At 41.5% G+C, this 17,746-nt stretch overlaps 1 protein-coding gene across 1 annotated transcript in view; it reads right to left on the reverse strand.

Moving 5' to 3' along the window:
* Positions 1–8,697, reverse strand: part of COMMD9 (COMM domain containing 9) — an 18,398-nt gene extending 9,701 nt beyond the window's left edge. The window contains exon 1 of the mRNA XM_003781234.3: positions 8,619–8,697. Coding sequence (XP_003781282.1) covers positions 8,619–8,669 — 51 coding nt within the window. The 5' untranslated portion in view covers positions 8,670–8,697. The remainder of the gene's footprint in view (positions 1–8,618) is intronic.
* Between the last annotated feature and the right edge of the window lie 9,049 nt (positions 8,698–17,746).

The following is a 17,746-nucleotide window of genomic DNA, read 5'->3' on the forward strand; positions in this document are numbered from 1 at the left end:
CTCCGTCTCAAAAAAAAAAAAAAAAAAAAATATATATATATATAGACAACGTTTTATATATATATATATAGACAACGATAAAAGAAGGAAGCTTGTAACATCAGTGTATATCAGCCAGGGCTCTCCAGAGAGACAGAACCAACTGGATATACGAGAAAGGGACCTAAAATGGAAACTGGCTCACATGATCACACAGGCTAAGTCCCATGAGGGGCCATCTGAAAGCTGGAGGACAAGAGAAGCGGGTAGCATGGCTCAGTTCAAGTCAGAAAGCCTCAGAGCCAGGAAAGCCAACAGTACAGACCCCAGTCTAAGGGCAAAAGCCTGAGAGCCCCAAACAGGTGCATGTCCCAGAGTCAAAAAGCTCAAGAACTAGGAATCTGATATCCAAGGGCAGGAGAAAGACGTCCTGCTCCAAAAGAAGAAAAGAACAGAGAGAGGTGAATCCCATGTGTCCTAGTCCAGCCCCTAGATGACTGAAGTGCCACTTATATTTAGGGAAAGTCTTCCTCTAAGCCCACTACGTCACGTGTCAATTTCTTCTGGAAACACTCTCACAGACACACCCAGAAACAATGCTTCACGGCCACCCGGGCCTCCCTCGTTCCAGTCAGGTTGACACCTAAAATTAAGCATCAGAATCAGGAAGAAAGAAGAGGGAGAGCAAAAATATGGATAAACGTAATAGGCTTTCTTTTCCTGAGTTTTCCAAATTATGTTTAAAGTAAGAAATTTACCACTGTCTATTAAAAATGTTAACACTAGCATCTGGCCATGATAGGCCATCTGAAAGCTGGAGGACCAGAGAAGAGGAAATATTTCAGACAATTATATTACAAATGAGGGAAGATAAAGGGATATCTATTTCATTCAATAGATCATACAAAGAACAAAATGAAAATTTCAGAACACAATGAAAAACACAACCACCAAAATAAAAAGCTCAGTAGAGGGAGGTCAGGCTTCTATACTTCATCCTAACTGGTAAAATGATGGCACCAATAGGTTGTAATCAGTTATGTATATATAAAGTAATACATTGGAGCAACCACTAAAAAGGCTACAAAAAGACATACATTTAAAACGCTACAGATAAATCAAAACGGAATTCTAAAAACTTCAAATTACCCATGAAAAGGCAGGAAAAAGTAAAAAGGAACAAAACCCAGGAACAAACAGGAAACAACAAAAAAGGCAGACTTAACACCTTTGCATGAGAATAATAGTATTAAATGTAAATGGTATAAATATGTCAATTGAAAGACAAAAACTGGAAGAGTGGATTAAAAATCGGTCTCAAGTACGGTCTATCAGAACTTTCTTCAAATATAAGATGTAAGATCAAAAGAAAAAGGATGAAAAAGATAAACCACACAATCATTCATCAAAGGAAAGTAAGAATGGCTAAAGTAGACTTCACTCACAAAGAAAAGTTATCAGAGATAGAGACATTACGTAATGATAACAGGTTCTAGCCACCAAGGAGACATCTTAAATGTGTATGCACTCAACAAAAGAGCTGCAAAATATGTGAGGCAAGACCTGACAGAACCGGAGGAGAAACAGACCAACAGACAAACATAGTTGAACCCCTCTTTCAACAATTTTTTTTTTTTTAAGAGACAAAAAGTCTCACTTTGTTGCCCTTGGTAGAGTGCCGTAGCATCACAGCTCACAGCAAACTCCAGCTCTTGGGCTTAGGCAATTCTCTTGCCTCAGCTTCCCAAGTAGCTGGGACTATAGGCGCCCGCCACAACACCCGGCTATTTTTTGGTTGCAGTTTGGCTGGGTCACGTTCAAAACCACCACCCTCAGCATATGGAGCACCGCCCCCCTCTTTCAACAATTGATATAACTAGACAGATATTTTACAAGGACACAGGAGAACTCAGAAATACCATCAATCAAATTAACAGTTACGAAACACCAGCTAGTAACAACAGACACATTCATTTCTAGTGCCCACTGAACATATACCAAGAGTTTGCACTCCAAAAAACAAACTTCACCAAATTTAAAACAACTGATTTGAGACCAGTCTGAGCAAGAGCAAGACCATTAAAAATAGAAAAATTAGCTTGGCGTCATGGCACATGCCTAGTCACAGTTACTTGGAAAGCTGAGGCAGGCAGATGACTCGAGGCCCAGAGTTTTAGTTTGCAGTAAGCTACAATGACACCACTGCCCTTTATTTGGATCCATAATGCAAGACTCTGTCTTAAAACAAAATGAAATTGAACAGAATCAAAATAATACAAAGTGTGTTATCTATGACTACAATGGAATCAAACTGGAAATCAATAACTGAGTAACAGTAAAATGTCTGAACATTTTGAAACTTAACAGCACACTTGTATATAATCCAAATTTCAAGGAGGAAGTCTCAGGGAAATTTCTGAAAATTACACTAAATGAGTGAAAATGAGAAAATAACATATTGATATCTGTGGGACACAGCTCAGGAAATGGTGTAAGGGAAATTTATAGCATTAAATGCACGTACTAGAAAAGGGGGAAAGTCTGGAATCAATTATCTAAGCTCACATCTGAAGAACCTAGAAAAAGAAAAGCGAAATAAACCCAAAGGAAGGAGAAAAGAGGAAATACCAATGATGAGAACAGATACCAATGAAATTGAAAATAGAGACATGAAACAAAGAGATGGTTCTGTGAAAATATCAGGGCGGCACCTGTGGTTCAAAGGAGTAGGGCGCTGGCTCCATATGCTGGAGGTGGCGGGTTCAAGCCTTGGCCTCGGCCCAAAAAAAAAAAAAAATATATATATATATATATACACACACACACACACACACACACACACACATATATATATATAGATAAGATTGACAAACCTTTAGCAAGACTGACAACCTTTCAAAGAAAGAAGACATAAATTACCAATATCGGGGATGAAACAGGAGATACCACAGCGAACCCTGCAGAAATCAAAAGGATAATAAGAGAAGAAATGGACCAAGTCTTCAAAAAACACAAACTCAAACTACTAAAACCCCCTCAGTATGAAATCAATAATTTCAACAATAATCCTATTAGTATTAAGGAAATTGAATTCTTTTTTTTTGCAGTTTTTGGCTGGGGCTGGGTTTGAACCTGCCGTCTCTGGCATATGGGACCGGCACCCTACTCCTTTTGAGCCATCTAGGTGCCGCCCAGAAATTGAATTCTTAATTTCAAGATTTTCAAAAAAGAAATCTGTAGGCCCAAATAGTTTCAATGGAGAATTCTAAAAAACATTTAAAGAAAGAATTAATTCTGCACAATCTCCTCAAGAAAACCGAAGAGGGAATATTCTCCAATTCATATCATAAAGCTAGCATTACCCCGATGCTGAAACCAGACAAAAATTGTATGGAAAAAAGGACATAAAAAAGGCCTAATATCCCTTATGAAAGCAGACACAAAATTTTTAGTAAAATATTAGCAAATAGAGGTTAGCAATATATATATTTTAAATTATATGTCATGACCAGGTAGAATTTATTCCCATGACACAAGCCTCATTCAGTATTTGAAAATCTATGTAATTCGCCATGTTAACAGACTAAAGAAGAAAAATCACATACTACATCACACTCTACATCAATGTACAGAAAAAAAGCAGATAAAATTAAACATTCATTTTTGATACAAATTCTGAAAAATAGAAATGGCATCTGTAAGAGATCTACAGTTCGCATTATACTTAGTGGTGGAAGACTGAATGCTTTGTTCCCCCAACGGAGAACAAGGCAAGGATGTGTGCTCTCTCCACTCTATGCAACATAATGCTGATAGTCTAGCCACCAAAATAAGGCAAGAAAAGGAAGGAAAAGGGGTCCAGATCAGAAAGGAAGAAATAAAACTGTTCTTATTTTCAAACAACATGATCGTCTGTGCAGAAAGTCCCAAGGAATAAACCAACAACCTATTAGAATAAGTGAGTTCAGCAAGTTTGCAAATACCAAATAAACACACACACATCACTTATATTTCTATATACTAGCAATGAACATGTGGACACTAAAATTAAAAATACTATTTACAATTGTTCATAAAAATGAAATACAGGCCTCATATGCTGAAAATTACACAACACAGACGAAGGAAATAAAAAGTCCAAATAAATGTGGAAATATAACATGTTCATGAATTGGAATATTCAACATACTAAAGAAGTCAATTCTTCCCTAATTGATATATAGGCTTAATGCAATTCCTATTACTATCTCAGCAAGTTTTTTTAGATACAGTCAAAACCATTCTAAAATTTATTTGAAAAGGCAAAGGACTCAGGAAAAATTGACCTGCCACTGGATCCTGCAATTCCTCTACTAGGAGTATATCCAAAAGACCAAAAATCACTTTGCAAAAAAGATGTTTGCAACAGATTATTCACTGCAGCTCAACTTGTAATCACCAAGTCATGGAAGGTGCCCATTGATCCATGAATGGATTAATAAATTGTAGTATATGTATACCATGGAATACTATGCAGCCTTAAAAAAGGATGGAGCCTTTACCTCTTTTTATATGAGGGACCTGTTTATATGGAGGGACCTGGAACATATTCTCCTGAGTAAAGTATCTCAAGAATGGAGGAAAAAGTATCCAACGTACTCAGTACTTCTATGAAACCCACTTATATTTACTCACGCTTTGTTATGAAAGATAGAACACAACTATAGCCCAGGATGAAGGAGAGAAATGGAATGGGTAGGGAGGGGAGGGGTGAGGTTTGACAGAGGGAGGGTAAAAGGCGGGACCATACCTATGGAGCATATTGTAAGGGTACAAGTCAAATCTGTCAAGTGTAAAACATAAATGTCTTAACACAATAATCAAGTAAATGAGATGAAAACTATGTTGCTAGTTTTGATGTAACCATGTCAGATTGTATAAAAAAAATCAACACAATGATTTGTGCATACCCCACATATGCATAAATGTATTCATGGTCTATGTGTATTTGACTTAATAAAAAAAATAAAAGGCCAGCTAAAATAAGTAAAACAATTTTGAGAAAAAGAATGAACAAGAGAAACCAGCCTACCTGATTTCAGAATTTATTAGATAGCTACAGTAATCAAGTCTGTATAATACTTTAGAAGGATATACACATAGATCAGTGCAACAGATTAGAGAACCCTGAAACAGACCCACACAGATATGCCTGATTGATTCTTGACAAAAGTACAAAGCAATTCAATGAGGGAGTAATAACAGCCTTTTCAACAAATGGTACTGAAACAATAGGACATCCATAGGCAAAAAAAAAAAAAAAAAAGTTTCCTGTAAAATTAACTCAAAATGGATAACAAATTTAAATATAAAACGTAAATGTGAAATATAAAACTTACAGAAAAATGTGAAATTTCAGGATTTATGGACTTATGGCCTGGTACAAAGTTCTCAGACTGGACACTGAAAGAACAATTCATAAAAGGAAAAACTATACCTCATCGGATGAAATATTTTGCTCTGCAAAGGTCCTGGTTATGAGTTCAATTGTATTTTCCCAAAATTCACATATTAAAGTCCTAACCCTCAGTTCCCCAGAATGTGACTTTATTTGAAAACAGGTTTGTTGCTGATGTAATTAGTTAACATGAGGTCATTATAGTGGACTCCTGTCCAGTAAGACTAGTGTCCTCATACAAAGGGGAAATCAACATAGATGCACACACAGAAGATGCCATGTAAAGATGAAGGCAGAGATCTGTAAGCCAAAGCATGCCCAAGACTGCCAGCACGCTAACAGAAGCTAGGAGAGAGTCATGGAACAGGCTGCTCCTCACAGCCCTCAGAAGGAACCAATCCGGCTCACACCCTGAGCTTGAACTTCTGGCTTCTAAAATTGTTCAGACAACAAATTTCTATTGTGTAAGACACTCAGTTTGTAGGACTTAGTCATAGAAGACCTGGCAAACTAATACGGTCCTTATGAAGTGGATGCAATGACAGCCTACAGACTAGAAGAAAATATTTGCAAACCACACATTTGACAAAGGACTACTACCTAAAATATATGAAGAATCTCAAACTCAAGAGTAAAAAAAGCAAAACATTCCAATTAGGAAAAAAACCAAACATGGAGACATTTCACTGAAGAAGACATACAGATGACAAACAAGCTTGTAAAAAGATGATCGACATCATTAACCAATAGAGAAATGCAAATTAAAACCACTACGAGATGCCAACACACATCTATCAGAATGGCTCACATAAAATAGAGTGGTAACACCAAAAGCTGAAGAGGATGTGGAGAAACTCAATCATTCCTACAAAGTGAGTACAAATGTAAATGGTACAGCCACTCTGGAAAACAGCTTGAAGTTCTTTTTAAAAAAAAAACTAAACATGCAACTACCAGATGACCCAGCAACTGTGCTCCAAATCTGTACACAAATGTGTATAGCAACTTTATTTTTAATAGCAAAAAACTAGAAACAATCTCAATGTCTTTCAACCAGTCAATGATTAAACTGCTGTACATTCATACACACTACAGACCACTACTCAGCAATAAAAAGGAAAGAACTATTGATACATACAAAGTGGATGAACCTCCAGATAATTGGGCTGAGTGAAAAAAGACAATCTCAAGAGGTGACAGACTGTAGTACTCCATTTATAGAACATTCTTGAAATGACAAAATTAAAGAAATGAAGAGTGCCAGAGGGTGGAGGCATAGCGGAAGTGGCATGGCTAGAAGAGTAACATAAATAATCTTTATGCTGAAAGAAATGTTCTGTATTTTTGACTGTATCAATGTCCACTGAGTGTGACAGTACATTATAGTTTTAGAGGACGTTACCATTGAAGGAAACTGGGCGAAGGGCAAATAGGGTAAATGGGATCTTGCTGCATCATTTCTTACAACTGCATGTGAATCTATAGTTATCTCAATAAAAAGTTTAGGTTTTTTGGGGGGGGAGGAGTAGTCTTACTATGTTGCCCTTAGTAGAGTGCCATGGTGTCACAGCTCACAGCAACCTCATACTTCTGGGCTTAAGCCTCCCAAGTAGCTGAGACTACAAGCACCCGCCACAATGCCCGGCTATTTTGTTATTGTTGTTGTAGTTGTCACTGTTGTTTAGCAGGCCCCAGCCGGGGTTGAACCTGCCAAAAATGGAGAAAGCAAATCAACACTGAGACCATTAAAAAATAAAGCCAGGCTTGGTGGCTAATACCTATAATCCAGGTATTCAGGAGGCTGAAGCAGATCAAGGCTGCAGTGAGCTATGATCATGTCACTGCACTACAGCCTGGGAACAGAGATAAAACCTGTCTCTAAGAAAACAGTAATATTCTAAAAATATAAATAAACGAATAAATAACGGGCACAGAGGTGAATGCCTGTAGACCCAGCCACTTGAGAACTAAGGCAGGACAATCACTTGAGCCCCTCTCTCTAAACAAGAAGAAAAAAAATTTTAATAAAGAAGTCAAACAGGGGGCGGCGCCTGTGGCTTAAAGGAGTAGGGCGCCAGCCCCATATACCAGAGGTGGCAGGTTCAAACCCAGCCCGGCCAAAAACTGCCCCCCAAAAAGTAAAACAGAACAGAGACTATTACATAGCTTGATGATGTCCTGACATGAACTGGCTAAGTTTAATTAACTCAACGCTCTTCAAATGGTGTTTTAAAAAGAAAGAAAAAAGGGGGGGGGGGAAGAAAAGGTCTCTTGTGGATTTTACATTCTTATGAAACAGGACAACAGACAAATAGATGCATAGTCAGCTAGTGACAAGTTCTTTTTTAGAGGGAGCCTCAAGCTGTCCCCCTGTGTAGAGTGCTATGGCATCACAGCTAACGGCAACCTCCAACTCCTGGGCTCAAGCGAGTCTCCTGCCTCAGCCTCCCAAGTAGCTGGGACTATAGGCGCCCGCCACAATGCCCAGCCATTTTTTGGTTGCAGCCGTCATTGTTGTTTGGCGGGCCTGGGCTGGGGATTCGAACCCTCCACCTTAGGTGTATGTGGCTGGCGCCTTAGCCGCTTGAGCCATAGGCGCCGAGCCGACAAGTTCTTTGAGGGAAAATAAAGCTGCTGTTTCTTCTGTAGGAGAAATCAGAAGTTAAACAATTCCAACCTATCATTTTTATTTGAGCTTTACAAAGCCCTATGAAGTATGTCCCTTTCAACCTCAAAGTCTTTCAAATGATGATCAGAAGGCCTTCTGTACAGGCCAAAGCAAGTACAGAAGATCCAGGCCCCAGGGGAACATTGAACCCACACCTCCCTCAGAGGGCTTAACTGACACCCGGAGAGAATTTCTTAACTATGGAGCGCAGAGGGGCTGCGGGATGAAACAGGGAACTGGTAGCGCGGATTCAGCAATTAGCACTTAAAGCGCTAATCCTGAAAGCCAGCCCCAAAGACTAACAGTAGGGGGTATTTGTACAGCGCTTCAAGTTCATTATTTTATTATTCCCTCACCTTCCTGTCAGGGCTTAAAAAAAAAAAAGCTCAGGTGCAACAATCCACTAAGCGTCACACGCAGAACTTGTAGCAGATTGGTCTCTCCAAATCACTGTCAATTTGTTCCCAATTCCTGCTGCGTCCATAGTCTTGGAGACAAGCGTCGCCTCACGCTGTCCCCACCCCTCCAGTTTACCTTCAACAGACTCTGGAGCGCTGCAAAGTGCTCTGCAGTTACGGCAGCCATCTTCGCGGATCACGTGACAGCGGCACCCGCACAAGCTTGTCACGTGGCGCTGGTCTCCACCGCGGGGCATGCCGGGGGCTGTAGTCCTTCCGCGTGGAGGAAGCCCTTTGGGATGTAGCGCTCAAGGCAAGGGGAGGGACCAAGAAGAGCGCAGCGCCGGGCGCCTAAACCTGGGTACTCTGGGACCAAGGAGCTGAGAGATCGCGGCCAGAGAATGGATTTCAAAAAGAGGAAATTGGCTTGACTTGTCTACTCACCAGATCAGGAGAACTCTGGTTTTCCCTTGACCCATGTGAGTGGGCTGGCTGATTTGGGGAAGGCACCTGCAGGCTGACAGGCTTCTTAGAAACAAATGTAGCTGCTCAGGAGACATCTACCGACCCGTGCTTGGAATTACAATGAAGTTGTGCACACTGGAATTCTTGGAATTTACACACACACACACACATCCTGCCTCTAAGAGCACAAAATTACTTTTGCCTGTTTTATTTCCTTTAGGTAGGAGCTGGTATTATTAGCCTTATCCATATTGGGAAACTTGAATCATTTAGGTTTTTAATTAACGTTCCTGTGGGCCTAGGGGAGATATGGTTTGAAGAACAGGTGAGGAAGGGCTTGGAAGAGGAGCTAGGAAGGGGTTGAATGACAGCTATTACCCTGCTGGATTCTTCTTACACCCACATCAGGGGTGAAATGTGGGAGACTGTTGATGGAAATGATTTATTAATAATTCATTTATTCAACAAGGTTTTGTAATTATAACGAATGTAACATGTGGTTTTGAACTGGCAATACTAGACTCTGATTTGCCCAGAGCTCAGAGGTTCTACCTCAAAATAGACTGAAATTGTAAAGTCCTGTAGTTTAGTCTTTGAGGAACCACTCCCCAACCCCTGCTGTCCACCCCTCCTACCCCCCCACCCCCAGCATGGCCATGTCTCTCATCTACCCAATGCAGAATATTTGGTTGGTTCTTTTTATACTCCCTCTCCATCCTTAGCAAATTCTGGCTTTAAAAAACGGGTTCTGATAAATTCAAGCTTAAGAAAGAATGTCTAATTGTGAAATTCCAGGAATTGGTGAGCTGCTAAGGATATTTGCTCCTCTGCCTCCTACCTCCCCTCTTCCACTCCCCCCCCCCCATTTTCTGTGGGAATGTGGTCAAGGCCCAAGAAAACAAAACTCAGGTTGTCTAAGGATGAACCTATATCTGGACTAGAGGATTTTACAACTGTATTGTCACAGGGACCTGATTCCAGCTTTTTCTCTTGGCCTCTCCCTTTTTCTCAAGAATCCATGTAGACTGCCTCTTGTTCCCTGGCATAACTGTGAGCCCTAGCTTTAATTCCTGCCTATATCCATAGGGCTGGGCCCAATGCCTTGACTGAATTGAATGTTTGTTAAATAAATAACCACCAAAACCCAAAAAAGTGCTTAGACTAAGATCAATTGCTGTGACTTTTCTGAGGGGATGTTGCTTTGTTGTTTGAAGGACTATGGCTTCTTGTCTTAGAAAGATGGGGAGGATGGTCACCAGCCTCAATGATCCCTGCCTTCTGATATTTACACTCCAGCATAGACCCCTCCTATCTTGTACCAGGATTGGTCTGTGAAATCAATAGTAGATGGCCAAAGTTGTCACGACCGCATAAATGATCACGTGAGTCACAGATTGACAGTACACACTGCAAGAGGTGAAGCTAACCACAGGTGCAGGATAGCCCTGAGCACTTCTCACAGAGTCCTTTTATTGAGAAGATACATAATGGGTGGAAAGATTACTAAGCAAAGACATGCAGGGGCTGTGTGCTCAGGGAAATGATCTCATAGGTGCCAAGAGAAATGTACTCAAGGAAATGATCTTCAAGGGTGGTAAGGGAAATGATCTCCAAAATACTACATGCAATTTTTCTCCACTAATCTTTTAAGGAACTGTCATAAAATGCTTAATGTTTAACAATAGCCTTACTACTACAGGACTGAACTTTGCTCTTCCAGGATTACTGAGTTACTTGGTAGCTTGCCTTCCAAGTCACCAGAGATTTCCAGGCTTGCCAGGAGAATGTTTTGTTCTCAGTAATTCCTCAGATGAGTTATGATATTGCTGGCTGTTGTAGTAAGTATAATGTTTAATCCTCTATATTTCCCCCTTTCTGTTTTTAAAAATTGACTTGAGTAGGGTTAGGGAGAAAACTGCATTTGTCTATTTCAATAGTTGTTCTCTCTAGGAGGGTCTTCTTCATGCTATACAAAGAAATAAAAGGGTACAACTGATAGACAAAAGGATTATACCAGTAGTACTTGAGAAGATTTTTGTAAAAGAAAAAGGTGAAATATTAGCAATACTATCAGAAATACTTTGCAAAAAGAAGTGATGGTATATCTCTATGGAGATTAGATTGTAAAAGACTAAACACCCACCCCACCCCACCCCCCAAAAAGACTGAAATGCTTGTCGTTTGTTTTGGGTGCTTGTCAGTTTACCTTCTTTCTTTCATTTGAATCTCTCAGTCTAGGGAAAGCAGGCTGCCATGTTGTGCGCTGGCCTACGGAAAGGCCCACGTGGCAAGAAACAGAAGCTTCTGGCTAACAACCTCACTGTTGAACTTGGAAGCAGTTTCTCCAGGTCTGGTCGAGCCTTAAGATGACAGTAGCCTTGGGCAACAGCTTGACTTCAGCCTCAAGAGAAATTCTGAGAGAGAACCAACCCGCCATGCCACCCTTGAATTTCTGGTCATCAAACACTGTATAAGATTATAAACGGTTGTTGTTTTAAGTTAATAAATTTGGGCTAGTTAGTTGCATAGCAATAGTAACTAACACATGGAGGCAATAAAGCATAGTGGCTTTAGAATGCAACTAAGCTGAAATCCCAAATCCACACACATTTTAAACTGTACTTTGTACAAATTCTTCAACTCCTTTGATCCTCAGTTTCCATATCTGTCAAAGTGTTGATCCCACCTATTTCAGAAAGCAGAGATGAGTGACAGGTGCTGCCCCCATGGGAGGGATACACAGTCTCTGTCCTTGTTCTCATGGGCAGATGTGATAGGGGATCCCCTGGGCTTCGGTTAGTGCCAGGCAGAGTCTATAGCCCGGCACCAGGTCAACGCATTTTGGTAGGGCTGCCCAGATCGCCAGTGCAAGGTTTGTCTATGGTCTGGTGAGCTTCTAGCAATTCTTAAACCATAAACATTTTCATGGGAAGGAAAACAGAGCAGAATGTCAGAGTTTATTTCCATGATCTGGTCCCTCTACCTGGTTTTTGATAGGCCCAAGCTGATTTCTTTCCAGTTCTGAGAATAGGAATCAGTGCTTGCTTTCATTTAATTTATAAACTCCTATGTGCCGAGCTCTGTTCTAAGCCTCTTACATTTTTGACATATTTACTCCCCATTACTGTCCTATGATATACACTATAGGTACGCACACATACGTACACTCTACTATTATTTCTCCCACTTTATATTTGGAGAAACAAATACATAGAGATGTTACGTAACTTGCCCAAGGTCACAAAGCTAAGTAGTGACAGAGCTCAGATTCAAACTTGAACAATCTGGTTCCAGAGTCTGTGCTGTTGACCATCAAACTGTCTGTGGGTCATTGGTGTTCAATGATGGAACAGCTGGTATAACATAAGTTGTTGGAGTGAAATATTTGAGATTGGGATCTTCATGCCTTGAACAGAACTTGTACCTTGGATTTTTTTCCCCATATCTCCTTGGAGCTGGGGTTTGAGTAGGAACCAGATGATGTTCACTGCTGAGATTCTGTAACGCTATCCATTAAAGGGAAGTTGAGGGCCAGGAAAGCTGCTTTGGTCTCATTGCCATCCGGTACTGAGGAAGAAAGTATTCTTCAAGTAGTGATGAAGTAATTATTGAATCAAATCCCTTTTTAAGTAAAACCTAGAATGTACCATCTTCTTTCCTTTCTGAATTTCAGCCTAATAGCATATAAGACTTTTTATTATTGGGCAAAATATTAACTTTATAATGAGATATTGAATAGGTGAACGAATTTCCCGTAAGTTGTTTATCATTGGTGAGAATGCGGTTCCACTGAATTTATTATGCAGTGTAAATCATAGGTGTTATTAAAGGCCTTTCTCATCTAGGTCTACTAAGAGCTTGCCATAGTGACCATTTTTTAAATGTGTGATAAATCTTTCATGGTGACCCACATATATGTCTCCTTGTTGTCCCAGAGCTGAAAACATTGCTTCTGTTTGGATGCCTGCCTCCCTTCCTCGGGGGGAAAGAATAAGCTAACCGTATTCTTGGGTAATCATTCCAGTGATGGTGAAAGACGAGTCGGAGGGCTTTGGAAGAAGACCTGGGTTCCTCTCTCGGCTCCTGTATGATGCTGGCAAGTTACCTTACCTCTCAGAACCTCAGTTTCATCATCTGTAAAAGGGGAATAATAATATAAATAACGTTTGACCATTAGGGGGAGCTAAAGGATGACTATATGGTATGGGAATCTGTTTATCCATTCATCTCTTGATAGACATTTGGGATGTTTCCAACTTCTGGCTATTCTGAATAATGCTGCTATGAACAATCATGTACAAAGTTTTTGTGTGGATAGATATTGCACATCTCTTAGAGTATATGCCCCAAAGTGGAATTGCTGGATCATGTACTCTATATTTAACTTTTTGAGGAACATATCATATTCCACAGTGACTCCACCATCTTACATCCCCCTCAGCAATGTTTGAAGCTTCCAGTTTTTCCACATCCTCAGCAACACATTATCATCTGTCTTTTTGATTATGTCCATCCTAGTGGGTATGAAGTGGCACCTTGTGAGCAGTCTTGTCTTGAAGTTGCTTTCGCCTAGCGAGCACATGTTATCATTTACAGTGTTTATATTCATCAGAGGTAACTTACAGAGGTTAAGAGAGCTTTATCAACCCCCTGTTGGGCCCCATCACTAAGTCCTGACTGCCTTCTTCATTGGAGGAATGACTGCAGGAGGTGGTTAAGCCTAGGTACGGTCTTTTAGGGAAAGTCCTTGTCACTTCCCCTTTTAGTTCCCTGGTTTCCCTTTTTCCTCACCTCTATCTCATGGACTCAGATGAGGGTAGGCTGCAGGAGAAAGGGCTTCTCAATCTTTATGACCTAATGCCCCCTGCTCTAGGTCAAAGATCATCTTTGAATGATTTTATTAGCTTACCAGATATAGTAAGTCTGTATGGACTGCTATAACAAAATACCATAAACTTGTAGTATTGGGGGTCAGGGGTCTAGGGTCCCAGTTCCTTGAACCCAGTTGACCTAGGTTGATTACTCAGCTGAGCTAGAGCAATAGAACCAGGCACGGTAGTAATCAGAAGCACAAGTGAGTGGAAATTGAAAATAAAACCAGAGTGGCAGAGGCAGTGTGGATAGAAAGCAAAAGTAACTTACACAAGTTTCAGAGTAACAGAATATTTATTTAGGAAGAACAAGGAAAGTTTAGAGCACTTCCAAAGAGAGTTGGAAGTGAGTCCCTCTTATGGAAGAGAAAAGGTGACAGGGACCCAGATGCAAAGGACTTCTGGGATATAAATACTCCCTCCATTTGAAATTGACTGCAAGCCTTTCATTGGTCTCTCTGAGTCTCCAGGAAGTATTGCCCTTTTCTATTGGTCATTGATTGTCTCTTTCCATTGGTCATTGGTTACCTAGGTTACTTCATACCCACACTCTCATGGGCCCTCCAGACTTCCTGGTTCAACAGGCCAGGTTTTCCTCTCATCCTCCTTGAAGTCCGTTTCTTAGCATCCATTCTCAGGTAGCTTCTCAATGATAGAAATTTATTGCTCATTGTTCTGGAGGCTGGGAAGCCCAAGATCAAGTCACTGGCAGATTTCATGTCTGGTGAGGCCATTTCCTGGCCCATAGATAGCATCTCTTCACCATGTCCTCACATGGTGGAAGTGCGTGAAGGAGCTCTCTGGGACCTCTTTTATGAGGGCACTAATCCCATTCAAGAAGACACCACCTTTATAACCCAGTCACATCTGAAAGGTCCCACGTCCCATTACCATCACCTGGAGAGTGAGAATTTCAACGTAAAAATTTGTGGGGGACTCAAACACTCAGACTAGAGCTCCAGGAGACTGCGGGCAATTTGAAGGACACAAGCCCTGAGTGTCAACAGAGATGTCCGGGCTTGGAAATGCTATCTGTTTCCAGATTGGGATCATAAGTTGCATGGTTTGGGTCTCTTCACTAACAATGTGATCTGGGGTCCATAATGTTTCATCCAGATTTCTGGCTTTTCTTTAAAAATTAGCAGGCCTGGCTGTGTTGTCCTCACCTTTCCATGTTGCTGGCTGGAGCTCAGCCCTGGCTTCCCTGAAGACTGGCTTGGGCTGTCTGATTCTTTACAATCTCTACTACTCACTGTTATATCACAGTGAGCCTTCTCCACGTGTGTCACCTGCCTCATCCCTGAAAATATTAGTGCCCAATTCCCTCATGAGCCTAATGGGGTAAGCATAGGCTATAGTAGGTAGCAGGAATAAATATGGGTACTTGGGATCCTGGGTTTCCAGCTATCTTTGTATCATCTCCTCACAAGTCTCAGCAAGTTGCCGGTGTGATGTGGGCATCTAATTTGTCATTTATGTTCTTGATTACTTTTTATGTGCCAATCACTGTTGTAACATATTTGCATTTATTAACTCATTGAATCCTCATAAGAACCCAGTAATGACTCCAGTTTACAGATGAGAAAGTGAATGCTCTGAGAAAGCACTTATTCACAGTCCACGCCTAGCTGTGGTGAAGCCAGGATTTGAAGGCAGGAACACGTAAGAGCATCTTGCAGGCTTCCTTGTAGCACAGTGTCTGGCTCATCCTGGGGGTTCAGGTGCAAGCCTGGCCTTAAACTGCTGTTAATGTGCTACATGGCTGGGCCTTGATTCCTCCCAGCCAACTGTGAAAGCTGGGAGCTGCTACAGATGACATGTATGTTTGGAGAAATGATACCTCTGATTCTTTTCAGCTGGAATTTGTGGTGAATTTCTAAAAATTGCTAAGAGAAGAGGAGAGGAGCATTTGGGATTTGTCATGCAGAGAAGATGAGCAGGTAGGTAGTTGGTCACTCCCAAGGATGTGTCTCCCCCCCCCCCCCAATTGCAGAATGCCATGGGCTGGATGTCCAAAGCTCCTCTCCCAGCTCTAATTGTCCTGGTTGCTCTGATTAGTGAAGTCCACTGGGCAAGGCACCCTGGCCTCGTTTCTCGTCCTCCTATCCCCAGGAGTGAGAGAGAAGCGAGTGGTAACACAATCGCATTGTCCTCACACACACAGGCCCCCTTTGTTTCCCCACCACACAGAGCAGTGGATTTGACAATGGCCTTGAATGACATTTTACCCTCTTTTCTCCAGTGTTACACTTGTGTTTTCAGTTCTGGAATCAGCTGAACAATTATTTCCCGGTAATCGGCATTTCATATTTTCCATCCACTTCTTCATCGGTCTTCAGGCCCTTTAAGTCAGCAAGTGAGTCAGCCTGCTGAAACATCCCCTTCTCAGGAGGCTGGAAGGCTATGGTCCCTCAGCCCTGCAAGGCAGGACCTGTCCTGGCAGAAGAAACCAGTCCAGGTAACAAGAGAGAGGCCGAGAGCCTGGGGGTGGGTTGCAGGTGAGGGCTTGGGGCCCAGGCCAAGGAGGATGGGCTTCTGGGGTTAAGATGCCCTGTTTGCTTGAGAGCCACTATCTTCTAGTAAACAAATAAACAAGCAAAAGCAATAGAAGTCAAGTTCAGCAGCCTTCCTACTGGAGGAATACTCTCTGCCGACCTGACCCCTGTTAACGTCTCTGGTATCTTTGAGTGACCAGAATCTTTAGGCCTATGTAAGTTTATTGAGGTGACCATTCTTTTTTTTATGATTTATGTAAATAACATTGTATATTTTCATGGATATGCATCTACCTGAATAAACATATAAAAAGATGGATTGAAAGGTAAATAATAGTGGCTAACAGTAAGCTCTTACTACTTGTATTGTGTGTGTATACCTGTTGCCCTAGACATCGCCTTGAATTAGTAACAATAATAGCAAACACTTACACAGCGTGCCTCAGATTTTTGCTTGATTCAAACCCAGGCAGTCCAGTTCTAGAATCTGTGCTTTTTATCACCATGCTCCTTGTAAAACATTTTTTATAACATCATGATAATAAACCAAGGTCATAGCAAGTTTCCCTTTGAGAAGTAATGACATCCAATGCTAACTCGGTGTGTGCGGCCTTGGCCCTGTGCTCAGCAATGTTCTCAGTGTTTTCCGTCTTTTTCCTCATTTGTTCCACATAATAACCCTTTCAGATGGATACTTTATTATGTCTATTGTGTAGATGAGGAAGTTAAAGTACAGAGAAGTTAAGTCATTTACCCAGGGTCATGTAGCTATTAAATGGTAGAGACTGGATTTGAATTCAGCTTTCTCGGGAGCGTTCTATGGATCTAAACCCTCCCCAGCTCTGCTGGTTTGGAGTTAGTGTCCTTCTCCAGTTCCTGGGGTACAGAGAGTGGCATTCAGCCCCTGATTTACAGAACATCTGCACCTAAGGCCAAAGAATGTGGGAGCTTTCAAGTGACTTGGCGTTGTCATCAGTTTTTATCTTGCGTGAGGAAGATGGAATTGCTCAGGGGTTGCAGGGAAGGACGGGCGGGGAAAGGTGCTGAAGGTCTCACTTGGCGATTGCTGTGGTAAGCTGGCATCCTGCTGCCTAGGTCTGCTGGGTATTTAAACCAAATTCTTCATCTCTTGGCACAGTTTCATTGCTTCAGAGAGCACCCTGCTTTCTCACCTTTGGGGATCTCTGAACTGCTTGCCCCTTCAAGCTGATTGCCTAAGACTCCTCCCTTCGTTCCCAGGCAGGTGTGCAGCCCTGTATGGGTCTGCTAGTGCTGCTGTAACAAACGCCACGCACTGGGTGGCTTAAACAACAGACATGGATTTTCTCACGGTTCTGGTAATCAGAAGTCCAAGCTCAAAGTCAGCAGATATGGTTTCTCCTGAGGTCTTTCTCCTTGGCTTGCAGATGGCCACCTTCTCACTGTGTCCTCCA

Source organism: Otolemur garnettii, unplaced genomic scaffold (genome assembly GCF_000181295.1).
Source record: "Otolemur garnettii isolate 467f Iridium unplaced genomic scaffold, OtoGar3 scaffold00001, whole genome shotgun sequence".
NCBI lineage: Eukaryota > Metazoa > Chordata > Mammalia > Primates > Galagidae > Otolemur > Otolemur garnettii.